Consider the following 13,387-nt stretch of genomic DNA (forward strand, 5'->3'; position numbering starts at 1 on the left):
TGTTGTCAGTCAAAAGAAGGCAGTCCCAAATTACATGAACTTCAAGAACAGAAAAAACTAACCTATGGCAATAGAAGCCACAATATTGATTACCTTTTGTTGTTAAAGCTATTTACTAAGAAGAGAGCACAAGGGAACTTTCCAGAGTTCAATTGTCTTTTCTTTTCTTTTTTTTAATCTTCATTTATTTTTGAGAGAGAGAGAGAGAGACAGTGTGAGTTGTGGGGGGAAGGGGCCAGAGAGAGAGGGAGACACAGAATCTGATGCAGGCTGACAGCACAGAGCCCAACGCAGAGCTCAAGCTCATGGACAGTGAAATCATGACCTGAGCCGAAGTTGGAGGCTTAACTGACTGAGCCACCCAGGCGCCCCCCCCCCCCCCAGAGTTTAATTTTCTATATTAAAATGTTCTATATCTTGATCTGGGTGGTTTTGCATGAATTTATCGATGACAAATATTCCCTTAAGTCAATATTCACTTAATTGCTATATGCAAGTTTTACCTCAATTAAGAAACATATTAGTGAAAAATAACAAAATAATGATTTGTCTAGAAAAAAACCTTAGTTTTCTTGAAGTATCTAATATATTAAGAATTGAACTAAAATGTATAAAAAGGATTAACATATAGATTCACTATTATATTAAAATAATAAATTATGATTTGTGAAACAAATTAGCATATGCAATTAATCAGCTTCAGGGTTATTCACTACTAAATAAGGAAAATGCAAGTAAAAACTATACATAAAGTAGAAGATAGCAAAAGTGTTCTAAACATATAATCTTACCATCTGCTTTGCTGCCTTCTTCCATCAAGAGTTTTGCAATATTAAAGAATCCTTTTGCAGATGCAAGGTGGAGGGGCCTATCTCCAACTTCACCACTTACATTTACATCAGCGCCAAATTTCAAAAGAAGGCGGGTTACCTAAAGGATCCATTCATTTGAAATTAGTATCAAAAGTCAAACAATGAAGCAAAGCTTTCAAAAATATGGAAGAAGACATATCATTAAATACTTCTCTTAGATTATTTTTACCTGAAAATAACAGCAAATCTTAACTAAATTGGCCTAGACAATAAGGAATTTATTATTGTATCACCTCACAAGAAGTCAAAAATTGGAGCAATTTCAAGGTTGGATCTTCAGTGTACATAAATAATCCTCTCTAAAGTCACTCATAATCTGCCCTGAACCACCTTTTCCAAAGCTGTCTTCTGGCTAAAGCCAGCAGTATTTACTTGATTCTTCATTTTCACAGCAAATCCATGCATAGGTCACTGATGGCCATCTTGTTACTGGAGTTCTAGGTTCTTTTCTGAATTTATGAATAAATGGGACATAGCTGAACTATCAGCATCTTCCTCAATTAGCTGAGATCCACACCCAAAGGAAGAGAGAGATATGGAATGTTATTCAACTTAGGAGTCTTCCAGGGATTGTTACAGGTAATTCATAGGATTTCTTTTTTTTTTTTTTTTAACATTTTATTTATTTTTGAGACAGGGAGAGACAGAGCATGAACAGGGGAGGGTCAGAGAGAGGGAGACACAGAATCTGAAACAGGCTCCAGGCTCTGAGCTGTCAGCACAGAACCCGACGTGGGGCTCGAACTCACGGACCGTGAGATCATGACCTGAGCCGAAGTCGGCCGCTCAACCGACTGAGCCACCCAGGCGCCCCTCATAGGATTTCTTTAAATTATTTATAATATCTACTTATTACTTATTATTAATCTTAAGTAATTATTATACTACTTATTATACTACTTATTTATAATAAGTTATAAGTAATATATTAAATAATAATATTACTTATTACTTATATATCTTCTTACTACTTATTATTTCCAAATAATTTCTCCAAATCTGACATTGTCTCTTCTGGGAATTGCAGAAGTCATTATAATGATCTCAAGAGGTAAATTAGAGGTAAGTTTGTGCCATCAAAATAACAGTTATGGGAGAAGCCCTCAACTGACCTGACAACTTAAGTGTTACCATAAAAGTGAATTCAAACTCTAAAACTATTTTGACTTTCTATGTGGCAGCAAACAGACATGTCTTGAACAGAAAACTGTCAAGAATATGGTACATATTTGATAGAAATTCTAGGCAAAAAAAAAAAATAGGATGTAGAAAAACATCCTATTGAGTGTAGTAGGTAAAGAATAAGGGTTCTGAAGTCAGGCTTCTTTTTATTAGCTATGTCACTTTTAATAAATTATATGACCTTTCAAAACTTCAGTTTATTCATTGCTGAAATGGGAATCACAATAGTTCTACTTCATAGAGTTGTTATGAGGATTAAATAAGTTATTACATGTAAAGCACTTACGAAAGTGTCTGGTACTCATTAAATATTAGCAGAAGTGGTAGCACAAATGTGTAACATGTGTATTTTATCCATTTGTTGGCTAATGGGCAGACCAATACTTGATTCAGGAAAAATTGGAGCAGTAAAAGTTAGTCTCAAGAACTGTGCATTCCTAAGCAGATACTTCCATTTACAAAGACTCCATAAATTCTGATTATGTGACTTTATAATGGACAGCTTTAAACTATCTTTGGAATCGATTGCCTATTAAGCACTATTATTATATACCTAGGAAATATTGCTCTTGGTCCAAAACATCTACTCTTCCACTTAAAAATAAGTAAATAAACAAATGGCAAGGAACATGGAACATTAGGCACATTTATATATCGAAAGTACCATTCTCCTGTCAGCATATTTTAGCAAATGACAATAGCATCCATAAATTACTTATGTGCTGTCTTTGCACACAGAAAGTGAGTCCCTTATCATAAAAAGGCCATCCACATTTTAGCATAATTTTATAAGACTGTGACTATATATTCAGGGAAAGTAAACAAATTTAGCTCTCCATCCAACATGCATAGAAGCTCTTTATATTTCTGTGGGTGAGGAGGTTAATCACCAAAGAGGATGACTCTACAAATAATATGCATTGTGTATATCCTGTTTCTGCCTAAAGTCAGAAAAGTACGGATTTTTTTCATCATCTGGGCTTTTAGACCCTGTACTTTCAAAAGCATTTTCAGTGCCCAGCTCTCCAGTACACTCCAGTGCACTTTGAGCAGCACATCAAATGAAATGAGAAATCTTTCCTAGCTATAGGTCACGCTTCACAGGTCTGAGAGTGTCCAAGCATATGCCAGCTAGCCAAGAAATAAAGGCACAATGACTAGAAGAGCACAGAGACACAAGTAAGTTTGATTTTTAACTTGGGATCCTGAGGCAGTGCAATGGCATGACCTCTACAAAGGTAAAAAGGTCTAATTTTACTCCATAATTGAGTAAGACTAGAGATGTAGAGATATAAAGTGAGGAAGAGTGAAAATGGGATGTGAAAAGAAGAGTTAAGTTTTGGTTATCCAATTACATTTGTTATTTCTGTTTTATTTGGGTCAGTTTAGTTTCCTAAGGATAGCTAATTGGCGATGTTTGAAAGTAGCACATACAAATTTTGTCTTTCGATATGTTAAGGTTAAAATCAATGGGCTTATTTTGTCCTGGGAGGTATGTCACATAGGCTTTCTTTTCTGGAGACAATTTGATTTTTAACTCATTAGGCATTTACCTCTTTAGAAAACAGTTTGACCATTCCGTAAGATGTTAAACATAGTGTTAACACATGAGCATCAATTCCACTCTTAGATATACCCAAGAGAAATGCAAACAGATGTCCATATCAAAACTTGTACATGATGTGGGCATGGGGCGGGGGGGAAATGGGTGAAATAGATAAAGGAGATTAAGAACATGCTTATCTTGTTGAGAACTCAGAAATGTATAGAATTGTTGAATCATCGTATCATACACCCAAAACTAACATAACACTGTATGTTAATCATATGTGAATAAAAAAAAATTAGAATGTTCAAAGCACCATATTCAAAATAGCCAAAAAATGGAAAAAATACAAATATCCATCAACTGATGAATGGATAAATAAAACCTGGCATATCCATACAACAAAATAGTATGCCACACTAAAAAGCAAGGAGGTACTGGTATAACGCTATAAAGTTGATGAATCTTTTTTTTTTTTTTATGTTTATCCATTTTCTGAGAGACATAGCGTGAGTGGGGGAAGTGCAGAGAGGGAAACACAGAATCAGAAGCAGGCTCCAGGCTCCAAGCCGTCAGCACAGAGCCCAACACCAGGCTCAAACTTAAAAACCGTGATATCATGACCTGAGCTGAAGTGGGCTGCTTAACTGACTAGCAACACAGGTGCCCCTAAAGTTGATGAATCTTAAAAACGTACTAAGTGAAAGAAGTCAGTCACAAAAGACCATGTGTTGTATGACTGCATTTATAGGGAGTCTCCAGAAGGTAAATCTATAGAAACAGAAAGAATATTAGTATTTTCCTCAGGCTGGAAGAAAGAAGTTGGGAAGAAGGTGGAAGTAAGTGTTGTTTCTGGGGGTAATGGCTTCATTCAATTAATTGTGATGATGGTTGCGCAACTTTGAATATACTAAAGCCATTGAATTACACAATTTAAATTGATGATTTATATCTTTCTTTTTTTAATATAAAATTTATTGCCAAATTGGTTTCCATACAACACCCAGTGCTCATCCCAACAGGTGCCCTCCTCAATGCCCATCACCCACCCACCCCCACTCTCCCACCCCCCATCAACCCTCAGTTTATTCTCAGGTTTTAAGAGTTTCTTATGGTTTGGCTCTCTCCCTAAGTTTTTTTTTTTTTTCCTTCCCCTTTCCCGTGGTCTTCTGTTAAGTTTCTCAGGATCCACATAAGAGTGAAAACATATGATATCTGTCTTTCTCTGTATGACTTATTTCACTTAGCATAACACTCTCCAGTTCCATCCACGTTGCTACAAAAGGCCGTATTTCATTCTTTCTCATTGCCAAGTAGTATTCCATTGTGTATATAAACCACAATTTCTTTATATCTCAATAAAGTTAACAATTTAAAAAAAAATCAATGCACTTGGGAGTTAGAGCACTAGGCCTTGAATAACTAGCCCTACCCCTCAAGCAAATTTCCTTGACTTTCTGATTTGTCTCACTGATAGAAAACAAATAAGAAGAGGCTCTTAGGTACAACAGAATAACTATAGGCTTTGGGATCAGACAGACCTCAATATGTATTCCAGCTCTTCTAATTAACTGTGTGACTCTGGCATGCTACTTGACCTGAGTGAGCCCTTGCATATCATTGGCAAGAGGGGGAAAATAATAGTTAACTTTAGGATTGTGGAAAAATCATACACACACAAAATAATCCACATAAACTTCCTGTCCCATAGTATGAGCTCACTCACATGGTAACTCATTAAGTTCATTAGGTTTCCGTGAAGGTCAAATGAAACTATTCATTGAATGAAGGCACACTATAAACTTTAAAGCATTCTATATATATTATTATTTTATTACAGAATATCAAATTTTAAAATAATTACCTGTTATATAATTATATATCTAAAGCAAATTATATTTAAAGCACATTCAGTGATTGTTTTTTATTTTTTATTTTTATTTTCAATTTTAATTTTTTAATATAATTTATTGTCAAGTTGGCTAACATACAGTGTATACAGCATGCTCTTGGTTTTAGGGGTAGATTCCTGTGATTCATCACTTACATACAACACTCAGTGCTCATCCTAACAAGTGCCCTCCTCAATGCCCATCACCCATTTTTGCCTCACCCCTGGCCCCCATCAATCCTCGCTTTGTTCTCTGTATTTAAGAGTCTCTTATGGTTTGCTTCCTTCCCTCTGTTTGTAACTATTTTCCCCCTTCCCTTCCCCCATGATCTTTTGTTAAGTTTCTCAAGTTCCACATATGAGTGAAAACATATGATATGTCTTTCTCTGACTGACTTATTTCACTTAGCATAATACCCTCCAGTTCCATCCACGTTGTTGCAAATGGTAGGATTTCATTCTTCCTCATTGCCAAGTAGTATTCCATTGTATATATAAGTATTTTTTTTAATGTTTATTATTTTTGAGAGAGAGAGAGAGAGAGAGAGAGAGAGACAGTATGAGTGGGGGAGGGGCAGAAAGAGAGGGAGACACAGAATCCAAAGCAGTCACCAGGCTCTGTCTGAGCTGTCAGCACTATGCCCGATGCAGGGCTGGAACTCACAGACCGTGAGATCATGACCTGAGCTGAAGTTGGATGCTTAACTGACTGAGCCACCCAGGCGCCCCTAGTGACTGTTTTTTAAATTTTTCTAGGTTATTCCATGTATTAATTTCCCACTGCTGCAAATCACCACAAATTTATTGGATTAAAACAGCACAGATTATTCTCTTAAAAGTTCTGGTGTTCAGAAGTCTAAAACCAAGGTGTTGGCAGGTTGTATTCCTTCTGGAGGCTTTCATTTCCTTGCGTTTTCAGCTTCTACAGGCTGCCTGCATTCCTTAGCTTGTTACCCCTTCTAGCATCACTCTAACCTCTTACATTCACTGACACTTAGGTTTCCTGCTCCTTATTATAAGAACCCTTGTGATTATATCAGGTCCACCCAGATAATGCCAGCCTAATTTCCCCAACTCGAGATCTTTAACTTGATCACATCTGCTAAATCCTTTTTAGGGTAACATTCACAGGTTCTGAAAATTAAAGCATGAACATATTTTGGGGGATATTTTCAGTCTACCACATTCCAGGACAGTAGAAAAAAAAGAAGCCCAGTTTTTGAAAGACACATTTTTTCATAAAGGAAGGTCTTTATGATTTGTTTTATTGTTATTGCACTAGTATCATCATAGTGACAGTTCTTGAGAATTTGCCAAACACTTGAAATTAATATCTCATCATATCCACAACCCTATGGGTAGGCACTATTAATATTTTCTCCATTTTACAGATGAAGAAACTGAAGATCAGGGAGATGATATAATCTACACATGGTCACAAAGCTAGGAATTTTTCAAGTACAGGCTGGGTGATTTCTGGGAGTGTACACTTACTGTAGTGCCTCCCTTGGGTACTGAAACAGTTAATGAAAATGAATCACTTGGCAGGTGCAATGTTTCTATGCATCTATCAGATCCTCAAGGTGGAACTGATGATAATATGGCAAAAATAATCCAAAGGATAGCTTAAATATTCCTTCTTTGAGGCTAGGGCAGTTCCACAAAAGCCTGGAATGGTTCCCCAGCCTTTGGAAATCCTACCATCAGACATACCTGTTCATGTCCATAGTATGCTGCAATGTGCAATGGAGTGAAAAAAACTGCATCTTGAACATTGACATTTGCTCCATGTTGCAGCAGGACATCAGCAACCTGGACAAGAAAGAGAGCTCAGGTAAGACCTTTATTTGGGGCATCTGCCTATCAAAATTCATTTTACAACCACCAGGTACAACTCTTCTTCAGGAATCACCATCCAGGATGAGTTTTCTTCCATCTCCCTTCTCTGAAATCTCCAATGGCTGCTTTTGTACAGAAAATGAAGACCAAATCCCTTACTGTGGCTTCCAAAGGTCTCCTCAATCTGGCATTATCCTTTAAATGTATTCCCCATTATTCTCTTTCTTAAACTCAATAATGTAGTAAGATTGCATTCCATTTCCTGCTCCTTTGAGTCTTGGATCACATCATTTCCTCAGCCAGGAATTATCTGCTGCCCAATCTACAGATATTTAAACCCAAGCTAATTACCTTCTACTCCCAGTTTTCTTTGATTTTCCTCCCTTCATTGCCAACTGACTTTCTGAATTTGTCTTCCTTCCTCTTAAATCTCATGTAACTTTCTTTCATGCCACATAGAATATAAAAAAATTATATACATGTCTTTTCATCTCTACTAAAGAATAAATCCTTTAAGGACAAAATACGTCACATTCATCTTTATAATCCTACCCTGGCATGTTTCCATGCAAACAGTAATCATTCCAAAGTTTATTGAATGAATGAGTGAATGAGTGAATGAGTGAATGAATGAATGAGCAAGTAAAAAACACTACCAGGAACTGTTGGGCAACTGTCTTCATGGAAAATTACAGATTGCCAACAAATCTGCTAGCCCTTCAGATTTCTTCTCCTCTCAAAGACCTATCTCTATGTCTCACTTCTCTGGAAAATTGTTTAGAATCATTTCCTTCAGATGTGTTCATTTTTATTGTAGATTTTCCTAATGCACTATCTATTTGTCATGTGGTAAAATAATATACATTTGGGAACATTTTCAAAAGTCTGTTAGACTTAGGAGAGAAAACAGGAAGATAAGATCTAAAAGCTCAAATGACTTATGTTCTAACAACTCTTCTGTTCCAATAAACAAATTGCATCCTTAGTCAAGTTTCCTTTCCTGTTTGAATCATAGCCTTTCAGAACTGGAGAGGCACCATGGACAGACATTACGTATTAAACCCCTATGTTTGAAAGAGAAAGAAATTGAAAATGAGAGGAAGTAGAAAATTTCTCAAAGTCATGGAGCAATTGTCAGCACAGAAATGAATCTTTAGGCTCTTGCTTGACCTCTGTGTCTGAGTGCTCCATAGTTTTAAATAGTTCATTCACTCAATCATCCATTTATTCATGCATCAATACACAATTTATTGAGCATGTATGAGCTAAAACTGTGTTGTTTTACATGTTTATTCTCAAAATTTATTCAATCACTAGAATAACATTAGAAGTGATTGACATACAAAAAAGGAATTCTTGTTGGGCCATTTGAAATTTCTGCTGGGTTCAAAAATATAAACAGGTGTATAGGCTTCTATACATTCCCGGAATTATGCTTTTGCTGATATTTGGGTATTGCTAACTAATGATCCATAGAATACATAATATATACAATGAATTGTTTTTCTAATAACAAATCAAAAGCACAGTTAATATTTAATATTTATTGAGGATATATTATGTGTCAGACCCTGCACTAAGTGCATAAATGGTAATTGGAGTGTCCTGTTTCACACAAAACACAGAAATATAGGTGCTACTCTTCCATTTTAAAGGTGAAGAAACTAAGCCTCATGAACTCAGTTAAGTTCCTACAGCTAGTAAAGGGCAGAACCGGAATTCAAATCTAGGTTCTCATTGATTTTAAACATTTTCCATCAGGCTCCTCCTGTGACCTTGACCTCATTAAGGCTAACCTTTAAGTAAATGAACTGACTCAAACCCAGATGAGAGGAAACTTTCTCTCAGTAGAAGCTCTGTAGATTCAGCTTGGAAATGAATACCAGAGCCATTTACATAAAGTGTGTCATATCTTAGACTTCACATGCCTGAGAGTTCAATCTTAGGAACCTTTACAGAAGGTCACAAAAGATCAAGTAAATGAAGCTTTTTACAATTTCTCTTATTTTAAATATAGCATAAAATAAAGTAGACAGCATGCATTTTTATTGTAATAGGGACTCTCCGATGTTAACATATAGAGCCAATTTCTTAGGCATGGTTCCAGAACTTACTTTCATTTTAAAAGATAACAGCTCTTAGGCTTCAATAAGTGGTCCAAAGCAAACTTTTTTCCTCCTAAGTTTGCACTTATCCAGTCATTCAGAAGGTCAATCTTTTGGCTGAAACTTCATTAATTATGGAGTGCTGGCCTTCTGAGAAACTGTCAAAATGTAAGTCTTAATGCAACCACACAGAGTCATTATTGAACTGTAGGCTTTATTTAGTTTGTTTTAAAATTTAAGGAAATATTTAACTATTGAGAGCAATGTACACTGGAATTATCTGAAAAATGTTATATGTTACTTATATGAGTAGAATGCTCTTATTGATTTTTATGACTTTTGGAGTCATATGGGGAGAGTATCTCTTGGCATATGGGATATGGCATATATTATGGGAATGTAATGTATTGTGATGTACAAATATGTCTGTCATGTGGCTAAGACAAATACACTTGTATTAGCATTTAGCCTGGAACATATATGTATCAGATCATTTTATCCATGCTTCCCTTCTCTCGAACTTGAAAAAGTTGGTAAAGCAATTTCACTTGCTTTCTGAAGCCCCATAAAGTCACAGTCTAAATCTATTTATTTGCCACTATGCTAAGTATATGATAGACACCCAAATAATTGTTCAATTGGTCTGTATTTCTGGTAAAAAAAGTATATATTATGAAATACATTAATTTTGATATATAATGATATACAAGAAATTGTATATCATCATTTATAAGGGAATTTATATATTAACAATTAGGACTCAATTATATGATAGAAATTTTAAATAATTCAATTCAATAATTGATCACTTATTTTAAATTAATATTTAGCAAACCCCCGTGCCTTCTCCATGCCAGGAACTGTGATTAGAGTTTTATATGTATACATTATCTCATTAAGATTTTTGCAAGGCAGGGGCACCTGGGTGGCTCAGTTGGTTAGGCGTCTGACTTTGGCTCAGGTCATGATCTCACAGTTAGTGAGTTTGAGCCCCGTGTTGGGCTCTGTGCTGTCAGCTCAAAGCCTGGAGCCTGTTTTGGATTCTGTGTTTCTCTCTTTCTCTGCTCCTCCCGCACTCATGCTCTGTCTCTCTCTCTCTCAAATAAATGTTAAAAAGAATTAAAAACATTTTTTGCAGGGCACAAAATTATTGGCTTAAGATTTTTTGATAAAATACAGTTTTGATTTTTTTCCTTGAAAGCAGTATCAAAACTACTAGTGAAATCGTAAAGTAGAAAAAAGTGTTATCACAGAAAGAATATCTTAATAATCTTTAAACACTAAGGAAGGGAACTGTATTATATTTAGATTTGTATACCTGACATATATGTCAGTATTATTATTATGATTAAAGGAATGATACTCAAATATGGTCTGGTAACTAGGTACATTTTCCTGATTGAAGGATAAATACCAAAAAGTGCTTCCCATTAAGTACTTGTTTTATGAGCATAGAAAGTGGATCCTTATTATTTTAAGAGCTCCTGATTATTTTGATACTAGGAATTACTATATATATTATACTTTACAGATATTTTTATTTACCAGTTAACTCACCAAAAGATCAAAGTGGAGCCTCTTCGATTTTCAGGCTGTAATTTAAACATGTATTTGTACATTCTGCTCTTTTTCCTAGAAAGCCTCCCTTCTCTTTCTCTGCCTGTCATATAACCACTCTCAAGATCAAGCTTATATTCTTTTTTTTTTAATTTTAAAAATGTTTTATTTATTTTTGAGACAGAGAGAGAAAGAACATGAGCAGGGGAGGGGCAGAAAGAGAGGGAGACAGAATCCTTAGCAGACTCCAGGTGCTGAGCTGACAGCACAGAGACTGATGCGGGGCTTGAACCCACAAACTGTGAGACCCGAGCCAAAGTTGGACACTTAACCAACTGAGTCACTCCAGCGCCCCTGATCAAGCTCATGTTCTTCAAGAGAAGTTCCTACAAATACTTTACCATATTGATCATTTCTTTCTCTGAATGATTCTAATACTTATCCTCACAACTTAATCTTCCCATTAATTATCACTGGGGTAAACCACTATTATATAAAATCTTAAACTTTTATTTTCCTTTCTAAACGTGCCTCAGTGAAGTGTAAAAAGTTTGGACTTCAGGAAAAATAATTTGTCACTGCAATTTAATCATAACTAAAATAGCCAGTGCTTACAATTTAAAATTCTAGAGACATGCAGAAGAATGAAACTGGACCACTTTCTTATACCATATGCCAAAATAAGTTCAAAATGGATGCAAGGTCTAAATGTAAGACAGGAAACCATCAAAATCCTACAGGAGAAAACAGGCAGCAACCTCTTTGACCTTGGCCACATCAACTTCTTACTAGATATGTCTCTAGAGGCAAGGGAAACAAAAGCAAAAATGAACTATTGGGACCTCATCAAGATAAACAGTTTCTGAAAAGTGAAGGAAACAATCAACAAAATTGAAAGGCAATCAATAGAATAGGAGAAGATATTTGGAAATGACATATACGATACAGGATTAGTATCCAAAATCTATAAAGAAATTATCAAACTCAACACCAAAAAACAAATTATCCAGTGAGCAAATGGGCAGAAGACATGAATAGGCACTTTTCCAAAGAAGACATCCAGATGGCTAGTAGATACATGAAGATGCTTAATATCACTCATCATCAGGAAAATACAAATCAAAACCACAATGAGGTACCTCACGCCTGTCAGAGTTGCTAAAATTAACCACCCAAGAAACAACAGATGTTGATAAGGGTGCAGAGAAAGGGGAACACTTTTGCACTGTTGGTGCAGCCACTCTGGAGAACAGTATGGAGGTTCCTCAAAAAATTAAAAACAGAACTACCCTATGACCTAGCAATTGCACTATAGTAGGTATTTAACCAAAGGACACAGGTGTGCTGTTTTGAAGGAGCACAGAACCCCAATGTTTATAGCAGTGGTATCAACAATAGCCAAATTATGGAAAGAGGCCAGAAGTCTATCAACTGACAAATGGATAAAAAATCTGTGTTTTATTATATATATATGTGTGTGTGTGTGTGTGTGTGTGTGTGTGTGTGTGTGTGTGTGTGTATAATGGAATATTATCTGGCAATCAAAAAGAATGAAATCTTTCCATTTGCAACTCCATGGATGGAACTAGAGTGTACCATGCTCAGCAAAATAAGTCAGTCAGAGAAAGACAAATATCATATTATTTCATTCATGTGTGGAATTTAAGAAACACAACAGATGAACATAGGGGAAGGGAGGGAAAAATAAGATAAAAAGATAGAGGGAGGCAAACCATAAGAGACTTAAATACAGAGAACAAAGTGAGAGTTGCTGGAGGGGAGGTAGGTGGGGGGTGGGCTAAATGGGTGATGGGCATTAAGGAGGGTACTTGTTGGGATGAGCACTGGGTGTTATATGGCAGTGATGAATCACTGGGTTCTACTATTGAAACCAGTACTACACTGTATGTTAACTAACTTGAATTCAAATTAAAAAATAAAATAAATTAAAATTCCAGAGATGCTAAAAGAATGTCCATAAGAGTAAGGCCCTTATTGTTCTTGCTTGCTGAATACTTCTCCTACAGTGTGACTTTAACTTATTTGACTTGGTCTCATTTAGCACCCCCTCTATACTTCATTTTATGAAAGCCATTGATAGCAATGAAGAGAAAAAAAGATCATATCAAGAGGAACTAAATGTCCCAGGGGAAAGAAGTAAAATAAGGTAAATTCTGAATGGAATAAAATGGCAATCAATGTCAGTTGAAATTGTCAAAGTTCAATATAGTGTCTTATACCAAGTAGATGTTCAGTAAATATCTATACTTTTAAATTAAAATTTTCTTTGCTTTAAGTGGTATCATTTTCCATGACTTTTTGTAGTATTCCTCAAATTAAAAAAAGAAAATTAACATTTATTTATTTTTGAGAGTGACGGAGTGTGAGCAGGGGA

At 35.6% G+C, this 13,387-nt stretch overlaps 1 protein-coding gene across 3 annotated transcripts in view; it reads right to left on the reverse strand.

The window, feature by feature from the left end:
- The window catches only part of TNNI3K (TNNI3 interacting kinase), a 296,246-nt gene that overhangs the window by 195,190 nt on the left and 87,669 nt on the right, over positions 1-13,387 (reverse strand). For all 3 annotated transcript variants that reach the window (XM_078451786.2, XM_060623103.3, XM_060623107.2), the window contains 2 exons: positions 7,205-7,303; positions 792-930 (listed from right to left, as the gene is read on the reverse strand). In XM_078451786.2, the coding sequence (XP_078307912.1) occupies positions 792-930; positions 7,205-7,303 (238 nt within the window). The remainder of the gene's footprint in view (positions 1-791; positions 931-7,204; positions 7,304-13,387) is intronic.

Source organism: Panthera onca, chromosome C1, assembly GCF_046562875.1.
Source record: "Panthera onca isolate mPanOnc1 chromosome C1, mPanOnc1 haplotype 2, whole genome shotgun sequence".
In the NCBI taxonomy this organism is placed as follows: domain Eukaryota; kingdom Metazoa; phylum Chordata; class Mammalia; order Carnivora; family Felidae; genus Panthera; species Panthera onca.